The 13,416-nt window shown below is 34.8% G+C and overlaps 1 protein-coding gene across 1 annotated transcript; it reads right to left on the reverse strand.

The window, feature by feature from the left end:
* Positions 1 to 1,513: 1,513 nt before the first annotated feature.
* Positions 1,514 to 3,342, reverse strand: LOC139855263 (uncharacterized). Its single transcript, XM_071844500.1, has 2 exons — positions 3,263 to 3,342; positions 1,514 to 3,173 (listed from the first exon to the last, which is right to left on the reverse strand). Exons 1-2 carry the CDS (start codon positions 3,340 to 3,342, stop codon positions 1,514 to 1,516), a joined length of 1,740 nt encoding a protein of 579 aa, XP_071700601.1.
* Between the last annotated feature and the right edge of the window lie 10,074 nt (positions 3,343 to 13,416).

The raw sequence follows: 13,416 nt of genomic DNA on the forward strand, positions 1-13,416 counted from the left end.
TTTCCCTGTGACATGGGCAATCCCTCAATGAAATCCATAGAGATTTCAGTCCAAACTCTTTGTGGTATAGGCAAAGGTTGAAGCAACCCTGGGTATTTGGTTAAATCAACCTTATTTTGCAGGCACACAGCACAATTTCTTATCATATCCTCCACATGTTTCTTCATTTTCTTCCAATAAAAACCCACAGCAATTCTTTTGATAGTAGCTTGGACACCAGAATGGCCACCAATTGGGTCACAGTGGAAATGATTCATCAACTTCTGCCTTAAACTGTGATCTGCACCAACCACTAATTTACCCTTCCTGTATAATACTTCACCTTTGAGCACATAAGACTTGGATTTCACTTCACCCTTATTGAGCTTTGTAATGAATTGTTGCAGGTCTACATCTTGCTGCACACTCTTGATGACATCATCCTGCAACTCATCATAAATTGTAGTCACATGAATCTGACACAACTGCCCCATACCTTGTATTCTTGATAGGGCATCAGCTACAACATTCTCACTGCCTTTCTTATATAGGATTTCATAGTCATATCCCATCAACTTAGGTAAATACTTCATTTGAGTAGGAGTTGAGATCCTTTGGTCTAACAAATATTTAAGACTAATATGATCAGTCTTAATCTTGAAATGCCTATCCAGTAAATACCCCCTCCACTTTTCTAGTGCTACTATAATAGCTAGGAATTCCTTTTCATAAGTAGATAATGATTGATGCCTTTTAGATAATGTTTTACTCAAGTAGGCCAAGGGGTGACCCTCCTGCATCAAGACATCACCAATACCTGCACATGAGGCATCTATTTCCACAATGAACTCCTTTTTAAAATTTGGTAATCCCAATACTGGTGCCTTCTGCATTGCATCCTTCAGCTGCTCAAATGCTATAGTAGCTTGATCAATCCATTGGAATGCATCTTTCTTGAGTAGATTAGTTAAAGGTTGTGCTATGGTTGCATAACCTTGAACAAATCTTCTGTAATAGCCAGTTAACCCTAGGAACCCTCTTAATTGTTTGAGACTTTTAGGAATGGGCCATTGCCTCATAGCTTCTATCTTACTAGGATATGTAGATACCCCCATTTTGGATATGATGTGACCCAAATATTCCACCTGGTCAGTAGCAAATACACACTTGGATTTCTTTGCAAATAGAGTATTTTCTCTCATAGTCATCATAACCAATTTCAAGTGCTGAACATGTTCATCCATAGTAGCACTATATATCAAGATATCATCAAAAAATACTAGAATAAACTTCCTTAGATACTTCTTAAACACCAGGTTCATGAGTGACTGGAATGTAGATGGAGCATTAGTGAGGCCAAAAGGCATGACAAGGAATTCATAATGCCCTTCATGTGTTCTAAAGGCAGTTTTTGATACATCCTTATTTGATGATAACCTGATCTTAAGTCCAACTTAGAAAACACCTTAGAACCATGTAACTCATCAATCAATTCTTCAATAATGGGAATTGGAAATTTATCCTTAACTGTGTATTAATTGAGCTTTCTGTAATCAACACACATCCTCCAGCTACCATGTTTTTTCTTGACCATAACAATAGGAGCAGAAAAAGGACTTTGGCTAGGTCTAATCACCCCTGTACCCAATAATTCCCCAACCATTTCTTCAATGGAATTCTTTTGGGTGGGTGGGTGCCTATAGGGTCTAACATTTATGGGTTGTGTACCTTCTTTGAGAGGAATTCTATGATCATGAGCCCTTCTTGGTGGTAACTCGGTTGGTGCAGCAAATATGTCCTCAAATTGTGACAATAATAACTCAATCCTTGGATGAATTTTCCCTTTATCATTATTGTCAACCTTATCAACAGTCATGTTGCACAAAGCCACTGGATATACATATAGAAACATAGATGACAATTGAGCTTGGTGTTGGCCCAAGCTTTTGACCATCTTTCTGCCTTCTATCCATTGAGTCAATGGTTTCTTAGTGCATCTAAGTTCCACCTTTCTATTATTATGGGAGAAAGTCATCACTAGTTTTTCAAAATTCCACCTTATCTCTCCTAATGTACTAAGCCATTGAATGCCTAATACCATATCACAACCACCTAGAGGAATAACCACCATGCTGCTATTGAACACAGCATCACTTAACCTCCACTCAAAGTTACAAAATTTAGTAGTAGTGATCTTGTGTCCCCCAGGTACCATCACTTGCACTGGAGCAATGTCTTTCAGCTGACACCCCAATCTTTTGGCCATTTCTATATCTAGGAAGTTATGTGTGCTTCCAGAATCTATCAAAATGTGGACCCTTTGTTTTTTCACATGCCCTGTGATTCTCATTGTTTGATAGGCACTAGTCCCAGTCAAAGCATTCAGTGATATTTGTGGTGTTTCATCCAAGTAAGTGTCATTAGCATCACTAAAATGTTCATTCTCCTCCAATTCAGTGCCTACACTATCATCATTCATACACCCCTCTCCAATTACGTCTAAAGAAAAGACTTGACCACTGCATTTGTGACCAGGCACATACTTTTGATCACAGTAAAAACACAATCCCTTAAGCCTTTTTTCCTCTAATTCTTTATGTGTCAACTTCCTACTATTGTTTCTTGAAGTATATGTGGGGCTGGGTAAAGCTAATTGTGTTGTGGTATGAGGTGTTGTTACATTTTTGTTAACAGATGTAGTGTATGGTGTATATGTAGTGGATTTTGAGTAAGTGTTGTTCACAGTTTTTGGTGTAGGTAACAATGAAGAATACCTTCTCTTTGTAGTGGCTATGGTATCTTCTTGTAATTTGGCTAAACCAAAAGCATCTTCCAGTGATTTAGGCCTGAACATTCTCACCTGCAACTCTATTTCCTTTTGCAGTCCTGCCAAGAACAAACTTATAGCTTGCTCAAGGCTAATATCCACCTTAATCAATAACTTTTCAAACTCATCATAGTACACCTGTATAGATCCAGTTTGCCTCAGATTCTTTAAGTCTGCTAAAGGATCTTCTATACTTGTGCCAAAACGTTTGAGAATAGCTTCTTCATACAAGTTCCATTCCACATCTTCGCCGTGAATTTTAACATAATTCTGATGCCAGATTAATGCTTTGCCAAGCATGTGTATGGATGCTATTCTTACCTTATCTTCTTTTTCAATTTTATCAACACTGAAAAACTGTTTACACCTATACAGCCATCCAGTAACATCATCCCCTTCAAACTTAGGGAAATCAATTCTTGATAACCTAGATATTTGTTGATGACCTCTCTATACAGTTCCTTCTCCATTTCGAAACCTTTGAGAATCATTTGAGATGATTTGTTGCTGTAGGACCACATTATCAATCCGATCATTGATCTGTGTGCTCATACCTTCAATTCTGTTGTTCAGATCTACTCTTAGATCGGAGTGTAGTGACCCGAACTTTTCCATGTTTATATATATATTAAATGAAATTGTTATTTACATGCTTAAGTGTTTTCAACATGTTAAGCAATCAAACTTGTTAAGACTTGATTAATTGAAATAGGTTTCATATAGACAATTGACCACCCAAGTTGACCGGTGATTCACGAACGTTAAAACTTGTAAAAACTATATGATGACATATATATGGATACATATATAGTTAACATGATATTATGATAAGTAAACATATCATTAAGTATATTAATAATGAACTACATATGTAAAAACAAGACTACTAACTTAATGATTTTGAAACGAGACATATATGTAACGATTATCGTTGTAACGACATTTAATGTATATAAATCATATTAAGAGATATTCATACATCATAATATTATGAAAATATAATAATTTAAAATCTCATTTGATATTATAAACATTGGGTTAACAACATTTAACAAGATCGTTAACCTAAAGGTTTCAAAACAACACTTACATGTAACGACTAACGATGACTTAACGACTCAGTTAAAATGTATATACATGTAGTATTTTAATATGTATTCATACACTTTTTAAAGACTTCAAGACACTTATCAAAATACTTCTACTTAACAAAAATGCTTACAATTACATCCTCGTTCAGTTTCATCAACAATTCTACTCGTATGCACCCGTATTCGTACTCGTACAATACACAGCTTTTAGATGTATGTACTATTGGTATATACACTCCAATGATCAGCTCTTAGCAGCCCATGTGAGTCACCTAACACATGTGGGAACCATCATTTGGAAACTAGCATGAAATATCTCATAAAATTACAAAAATATGAGTAATCATTCATGACTTATTTACATGAAAACAAAATTACATATCCTTTATATCTAATCCATACACCAACGACCAAAAACACCTACAAACACTTTCATTCTTCAATTTTCTTCATCTAATTGATCTCTCTCAAGTTCTATCTTCAAGTTCTAAGTGTTCTTCATAAATTCTACAAGTTCTAGTTACATAAAATCAAGAATACTTTCAAGTTTGCTAGCTCACTTCCAATCTTGTAAGGTGATCATCCAACCTCAAGAAATCTTTGTTTATTACAGTAGGTTATCATTCTAATACAAGGTAATAATCATATTCAAACTTTGGTTCAATTTCTATAACTATAACAATCTTATTTCAAGTGATGATCTTACTTGAACTTGTTTTCGTGTCATGATTCTGCTTCAAGAACTTCGAGCCATCCAAGGATCCGTTGAAGCTAGATCCATTTTTCACTTTTCCAGTAGGTTTATCCAATGAACTTAAGGTAGTAATGATGTTCATAACATCATTTGATTCATACATAAAAAGCTATCATATTCGAAGTGGTAAACTAGTAATCACTAGAACATAGTTTAGTTAATTCTAAACTTGTTCGCAAATAAAGTTAATCCTTCTAACTACACTTTTAAAATCAACTATACACATGATCTATATCTATATGATATGCTAACTTAATGATTTAAAACCCGAAAACACGATAAACACCATAAAACCGGATTTACGCCGTCGTAGTTACAACCGAGGGCTATTTTGGTTTGGATAATTAAAAACTATGAAAAACTTTGATTTAAAAGCTATACTTCTGGGAAAATGATTTTTCTTATGAACATGAAACCATATCCAAAAATCATGGTTAAACTCAAAGTGAAAGTATGTTTTTCAAAACAGTCATCAAGATGTCGTTCTTTCGACTGAAATGACTACCTTTACAAAAATGACTTGTAACTTATTTTTCCGACTATAAACCTATACTTTTTCCGTTTAGATTCATAAAATAGAGTTCAATATGAAACCATAGCAATTTGATTCACTCAAAACGGATTTAAAATGAAGAAGTTATGGGTAAAACAAGATTGGATAATTTTTTTTCATTTTAGCTACGTGAAAATTGGTAACAAATATATTCCAACCATAACTTAATCAACTTGTATTGTATATTATATAATCTTGAGATACCATAGACACGTATACAATGTTTTGACCTATCATGTCGATACATCTATATATATTTCGGAACAACCATAGACACTCTATATGTAAATGTTGGAGTTAGCTATACAGGGTTGAGGTTGATTCCAAAATATATATAGTTTGAGTTGTGATCAATACTGAGATACGTATACACTGGGTCGTTGATTGATTCAAGATAATATTTATCAATTTATTTCTGTACATCTAACTGTGGACAACTAGTTGTAGGTTACTAACGAGGACAGCTGACTTAATAAACTTAAAACATCAAAATATATTAAAAGTGTTGTAAATATATTTTGAACATACTTTGATATATATGTATATATTGTTATAGGTTCGTGAATCAACCAGTGGCCAAGTCTTACTTCCCGACGAAGTAAAAATCTGTGAAAGTGAGTTATAGTCCCACTTTTAAAATCTAATATTTTTGGGATGAGAATACATGCAGGTTTTATAAATGATTTACAAAATAGACACAAGTACGTGAAACTACATTCTATGATTGAATTATCGAAATCGAATATGCCCCTTTTTTATTAAGTCTGGTAATCTAAGAATTAGGGAACAGACACCCTAATTGACGCGAATCCTAAAGATAGATCTATTGGGCCTAACAAACCCCATCCAAAGTACCGGATGCTTTAGTACTTCGAAATTTATATCATATCCGAAGGGTGTCCCGGAATGATGGGGATATTCTTATATATGCATCTTGTTAATGTCGGTTACCAGGTGTTCACCATATGAATGATTTTGATCTCTATGTATGGGATATGTATGGAAATATGAAATCTTGTGGTCTATTATTATGATTTGATAATATATAGGTTAAACCTATAACTCACCAACATTTTTGTTGACGTTTTAAGCATGTTTATTCTCAGGTGATTATTAAGAGCTTCCGCTGTTGCATACTTAAATAAGGACGAGATTTGGAGTCCATGCTTGTATGATATTGTGTAAAAACTGCATTCAAGAAAACTTATTTTGTTGTAACATATTTGTATTGTAAACCATTATGTAATAGTCGTGTGTAAACAGGATATTTTAGATTATCATTATTTGATAATCTACGTAAAGCTTTTTAAACCTTTATTTATGAAATAAAGGTTATGGTTTGTTTTAAAAATGAATGCAGTCTTTGAAAAACGTCTCATATAGAGGTCAAAACCTCACAACGAAATCAATTAATATGGAACGTTTTTAATCAATAAGAACGGGACATTTTAGTTGGTATCCGAGCGTTGGTCTTAGAGAACCAGAATTTTGCATTAGTGTGTCTTATCGAGTTTGTTAGGATGCATTAGTGAGTCTGGACTTCGACCGTGTTTACTTGAAAAAAAAAAAAAAAAGATTGCTTAACAAATTTTGTTGGAAACTATACATTTTTAACATGTGAATATTATGTGATATATTAATCTCTTAACGTGTTTGATATTATGTGATAGATGTCTACCTCTAGAACTAGTCCCATTGACTCACCTAATAATAATGAAGAGTCAAATGTAAATAGGAATGATTCGTGGACTGATTCACAAGTTCCCGAAGAGGAACCGAAAGAAGAGTCGGAAACGGAAGAAGAATCGGAATTGGAAGAAGAATCGGAACCGGAAGAAGAACCAGTAGGGGAAATAATAAAGCAGTTAAGTAAAAGAAAATCCTCAACCAACCGACCAAAGTTAATTATGGTCAACGGTGTTTCCGCCAAGGAAGCAAAATATTGGGAGGATTACCAATTCTCCGATGAATCGGATCCCGATGAGGATTCCGATGATGTTATAGAAATTACCCCAACTGGATTTAAAAAGGCAAAAGAGAACAATAAGGGAAAGGGCATAAAAATAGAGAAATCTAATTCCAACCCCGATGAACTTTATATGTATCGTCAACCCCCGAAGTCCTTAAGTTGTAACAATGACCCGAGAACCTCTAAACCACCAGGTTTTTCTAAACCAATGTGGAAAAAGACGGTTCGTATTAGGGGAACATCATATATCCCTAGAAACTTGGCAAAACGAACCAAAACTGAAGAAGAAGAAACGAGCGAGTCGGAATAAGATAGTTGTATTCGTGTGGTGTAATATATGTAATATAGTGTGCTTATGCTTTATGATATATGTAAAAATTGCTTGTATTAATAAGTATTTTTTTATGAATCTAACTCTTGTCTATTTTACAGTATAAAAACACAAAATGGATAGACAACCCAATATTTTAAGAGCCCTACTCGGAGACATGATTGATGAAATCTTGTCTAGAGTCGGTCAAAATTCCTCGGCACAACTATTTAAGGCGAGATCAGTTTGTAAGACATTCGAAGAACGTTCCAAGAATGCCTTGGTTTATAAAAGGCTTTCGTTCGAAATATGGGGGATATCACATTGGGAAACCCATAAGTTACGATGTGTTTAATTTGACGCATATATTGCGGGGAACCCAAATGCTATTTTACGCAACGGGTTAAGAAATTATTTTGACTCAATATATCCGAATATTGGACTTCGTGATTTAGAAAAAGCGGCTAACATGCAACATAAAGAAGCATGTTATGCTTACGGATTAGTAATGTTCGCTTCTCACCAAAGTGAGAACAAGAACATCGGGCTACAACTATTAAACAAAACGTTTCCACAAGTGACGGAGTCGGTAATTGGGGTAAGAAATGAGGTTTTTAGATTGTTACGGGACTGTTGGACATTACGTAACCCTCGTCCCTTTGACGACGTTACAACACGTTGTCTTATCAACGGCCATAACGGTTATGTTCCACAAGACCAAGGATGGGAAGTAATCCTAGTAAAACCAGAATGCATGACTTGTTTCTGGACGTATGAATTACGTATCTTTATTGCCTTTGCTGAACGACTTGTGTACTAGCTAGAATTATCTTCACAACTATCTTGTATCAAAGTTATTGTGTGCTATATTTCATGCTTTATGTAAAATAAGCGGTATTGTAAGTTTGTAAAATATTGTATAAAAGTTTGAACGCGAAATATTATTATAATCAGTTTTTCATATAGAATTGTAGTAGTTGAATTGTATATTAGCTACTAAGTATGAACTTAATGGGTAGGTACTACCCGAATTTAAACTTATAAAACACTAATATGAAGAAAAAGCTTTTATAAATGAGTTCATATTATGCTACGAAATACTATTAACTACTCTTAATATTCTGTATGATTAACTTGTTCCATTTGACTATTTTGAAGGAAATGGCACCGACTACTCGACACACCGTGAATATGAATGAAGAGGAATTTCGTACTTTTCTAGCTTCAAACATAGCCGCAGTACAGGCTGCGCTACATACCAACAATAACCTTGGATCTAGCAGTACAGGAAATCGTGTAGGATGCACCTACAAAGAATTCACTGCCTGCAAACCTTTGGAATTTGATGGAACCGAAGGACCGATCGGATTGAAACGGTGGACCGATAAGGTCGAATCAGTGTTTGCCATAAGTAAGTGTACTGAAGAGGACAAAGTGAAGTACGCTAAGCATACCTTCACAGGTTCTTGTTAACATGGAGGAATACCTATCTAGAGCAAGTGGGACAAGATGATGCTTACGCACTACCGTGGTCAGCATTCAAGCACTTGATGAACGAGAAGTACCGTCCCAGAACCGAGGTCAATAAGCTCAAGACAGAAACTGTTGAAAAGTGGGAAACCCCGAAAACTCCGAAACACATACGCCAGTTTTTAGGACTAGCTGGTTACTACAGAAGGTTCATCCAAGACTTTTCCAGAATAGCAAAACCCTTGACTGCATTAACGCATAAAGGGAAGAAATTTGAATGAAAGGATGAACAAGAGAAAGCGTTTCAGTTATTGAAGAAAAAGCTAACTACGGCACCTATATTGTCATTGCCTGAAGGGAATGATGATTTTGTGATTTATTGTGATGCATCAAAGCAAGGTCTCGGTTGTGTATTAATGCAACGGACGAAGGTGATTGCTTATGCGTCTAGACAATTGAAGATTCACGAGCAAAATTATACGACGCATGATTTGGAATTAGGCGCGGTTGTTTTTGCATTAAAGACTTGGAGGCACTACTTATATGGGGTCAAAAGTATTATATATATCGACCACAAAAGTCTTCAACACATATTTAATCAGAAACAACTGAATATGAGGCAGCGTAGGTGGATTGAATTGTTGAATGATTACGACTTTGAGATTCGTTACCACCCGGGGAAGGCAAATGTGGTAGCCGACGCCTTGAGCAGAAAGGACAGAGAACCCATTCGAGTAAAATCTATGAATATAATGATTCACACTAACCTTACTACTCAAATAAAGGAGGCGCAACATGGAGTTTTAAAAGAGGGAAATTTAAAGGATGAAATACCCAAAGGATCGGAGAAGCATCTTAATATTCGGGAAGACGGAACCTGGTATAGGGCTGAAAGGATTTGGGTACCAAAATTTGGAGATATGAGAGAAATGGTACTTAGAGAAGCTCATAAAACCAGATACTTAATACATCCTGGAACGGGGAAGATGTACAAGGATCTCAAGAAACATTTTTGGTGGCCGGGTATGAAAGCCGATGTTGCTAAATACGTAGGAGAAGGTTTGACGTGTTCTAAGGTCAAAGCTGAACATTAGAAACCATCAGGTCTACTTCAACAACCCGAAATCCCGGAATGGAAATGGGAAAACATTACCATGGATTTCATCACTAAATTGCCAAGGACTGCAAGTGGTTTTGATACTATTTGGGTAATAGTTGATCGTCTCACCAAATCAGCACACTTCCTGCCAATAAGAGAAGATGACAAGATGGAGAAGTTAGCACGACTGTATTTGAAGGAAGTCATCTCCAGACATGGAATACCAATTTCTATTATCTCTGATAGGGATGGCAGATTTATTTCAAGATTCTGGCAGACATTAAAGCAAGCATTGGGAACTCGTCTAGATATGAGTACTGCCTATCATCTACAAACTGATGGGCAGAGCGAAAGGACGATACAAACGCTTGAAGACATGCTACGAGCTTGTGTTATTGATTTCGGAAACAGTTGGGATCGACATCTACCGTTAGCAGAATTTTCCTACAACAACAGCTACCATTCAAGCATTGAGATGGCGCCGTTTGAAGCACTTTATGGTAGAAAGTGCAGGTCTCCGATTTGTTGGAGTGAAGTGGGGGATAGACAGATTACGGGTCCGGAGATAATACAAGAAACTACCGAGAAAATCATCTAAATTCAACAAAGATTGAAAACCGCCCAGAGTCGACAAAAGAGCTACGCGGACAGTAAAAGAAAAGATATAGAGTTTGAAATTGGAGAAATGGTCATGCTTAAGGTTTCACCTTGGAAAGGCGTTGTTCGATTTGGTAAACGGGGGAAACTAAATCCAAGGTACATTGGACCATTCAAGATTATAGATCGTGTCGGACCAGTAGCTTACCAACTGGAGCTACCTCAACAACTCGCGGCTGTACATAACACTTTCCACGTCTCAAATTTGAAAAAATGTTTTGCTAAAGAAGATCTCACTATTCCGTTGGACGAAATCCAAATCAATGAAAAACTTCAATTCATTGAAAAACCCGTCGAAATAATGGATCGTGAGGTTAAAAGACTTAAGCAAAACAAGATACCAATTGTTAAGGTTCGATGGAATGCTCGTAGAGGACCCGAGTTCACCTGGGAATGAGAAGATCAGATGAAGAAGAAATACCCGCATTTATTTCCAGAAGATACGTCAACACCTCCAACTGCTTAAAATTTCGGGACGAAATTTATTTAACGGGTAGGTACTGTAGTGACCCGAACTTTTCTATGTTTATATATATATATTAAATGAAATTGTTATTTACATGATTAAGTGTTTCCAACATGTTAAGCAATCAAACTTGTTAAGACTTGATTAATTGAAATAGGTTTCATATAGACAATTGACCACCCAAGTTGACCGGTGATTCACGAACGTTAAAACTTGTAAAAACTATATGATGACATATATATGGATACATATATAGTTAACATGATATTATGATAAGTAAACATATCATTAAGTATATTAACAATGAACTACATATGTAAAAACAAGACTACTAACTTAATGATTTTGAAACGAGACATATATGTAACGATTATCGTTGTAACGACATTTAATGTATATAAATCATATTAAGAGATATTCATACATCATAATATCATGATAATATAATAATTTAAAATCTCATTCGATATTATAAACATTGGGTTAACAACATTTAACAAGATCGTTAACCTAAAGGTTTCAAAACAACACTTACATGTAACGACTAACGATGACTTAACGACTCATTTAAAATGTATATACATGTAGTATTTTAATATGTATTCATACACTTTTGAAAGACTTCAAGACACTTATCAAATACTTCTACTTAACAAAAATGCTTACAATTACATCCTCGTTCAGTTTCATCAACAATTCTACTCGTATGCACCCGTATTCGTACTCGTACAATACACAGCTTTTAGATGTATGTACTATTGGTATATACACTCCAATGATCAGCTCTTAGCAGCCCATGTGAGTCACATAACACATGTGGGAACCATCATTTGGCAACTAGCATGAAATATCTCATAAAATTACAAAAATATGAGTAATCATTCATGACTTATTTACATGAAAACAAAATTACATATCCTTTATATCTAATCCATACACCAACGACCAAAAACACCTACAAACACTTTCATTCTTCAATTTTCTTCATCTAATTGATCTCTCTCAAGTTCTATCTTCAAGTTCTAAGTGTTCTTCATAAATTCTACAAGTTCTAGTTACATAAAATCAAGAATACTTTCAAGTTTGCTAGCTCACTTCCAATCTTGTAAGGTGATCATCCAACCTCAAGAAATCTTTGTTTCTTACAGTAGGTTATCATTCTAATACAAGGTAATAATCATATTCAAACTTTGGTTCAATTTCTATAACTATAACAATCTTATTTCAAGTGATGATCTTACTTGAACTTGTTTTCGTGTCATGATTCTGCTTCAAGAACTTCGAGCCATCCAAGGATCCGTTGAAGCTAGATCCATTTTTCTCTTTTCCAGTAGGTTTATCCAAGGAATTTAAGGTAGTAATGATGTTCATAACATCATTCGATTCATACATAAAAAAGCTATCATATTCGAAGTGGTAAACTAGTAATCACTAGAACATAGTTTAGTTAATTCTAAACTTGTTCGCAAATAAAGTTAATCCTTCTAACTACACTTTTAAAATCAACTATACACATGATCTATATCTATATGATATGCTAACTTAATGATTTAAAACCCGAAAACACGATAAACACCATAAAACCGGATTTACGCTGGCGTAGTTACAACCGGGGGCTGTTTTGGTTTGGATAATTAAAAACTATGAAAAACTTTGATTTAAAAGCTATACTTCTTTGAAAATGATTTTTCTTATGAACATGAAACCATATCCAAAAATCATGGTTAAACTCAAAGTGAAAGTATGTTTTTCAAAACAGTCATCAAGATGTCGTTCTTTCGACTGAAATGACTACCTTTACAAAAATGACTTGTAACTTATTTTTCTGACTATAAACCTATACTTTTTCTGCTTATATTCATAAATTAGAGTTCAATATGAAACCATAGCAATTTGATTCACTCAAAACGGATTTAAAATGAAGAAGTTATGGGTAAAACAAGATTGGATAATTTTTCTCATTTTAGCTACGTGAAAATTGGTAACAAATCTATTCCAACCATAACTTAATCAACTTGTATTGTATATTATGAAATCTTGAGATACCATAGACACGTATACAATGTTTCGACCTATCATGTCGACACATATATATATATTTCGGAACAACCATAGACACTCTATATGTAAATGTTGGAGTTAGCTATACAGGGTTGAGGTTGATTCCAAAATATATATAGTTTGAGTTGTGATCAATACTAAGATACGTATACACTGGGTCGTGGATTGATTCAAGATAAT

Source organism: Rutidosis leptorrhynchoides, chromosome 6 (genome assembly GCF_046630445.1).
Source record: "Rutidosis leptorrhynchoides isolate AG116_Rl617_1_P2 chromosome 6, CSIRO_AGI_Rlap_v1, whole genome shotgun sequence".
Classification (NCBI taxonomy): Eukaryota; Viridiplantae; Streptophyta; class Magnoliopsida; order Asterales; family Asteraceae; genus Rutidosis; species Rutidosis leptorrhynchoides.

Coding starts and splice junctions, on each gene's coding strand:
- LOC139855263 (XM_071844500.1), bottom strand. CDS start 3,342: ATGATCGGATTGATAATGTGGTCCTACAGCAACAAATCATCTCAAATG. Junction 3,174..3,262: donor TTCGAAATGGAGAAGGAACT/GTATAGAGAGGT, acceptor ATGGCTGTATAG/GTGTAAACAGTTTTTCAGTG.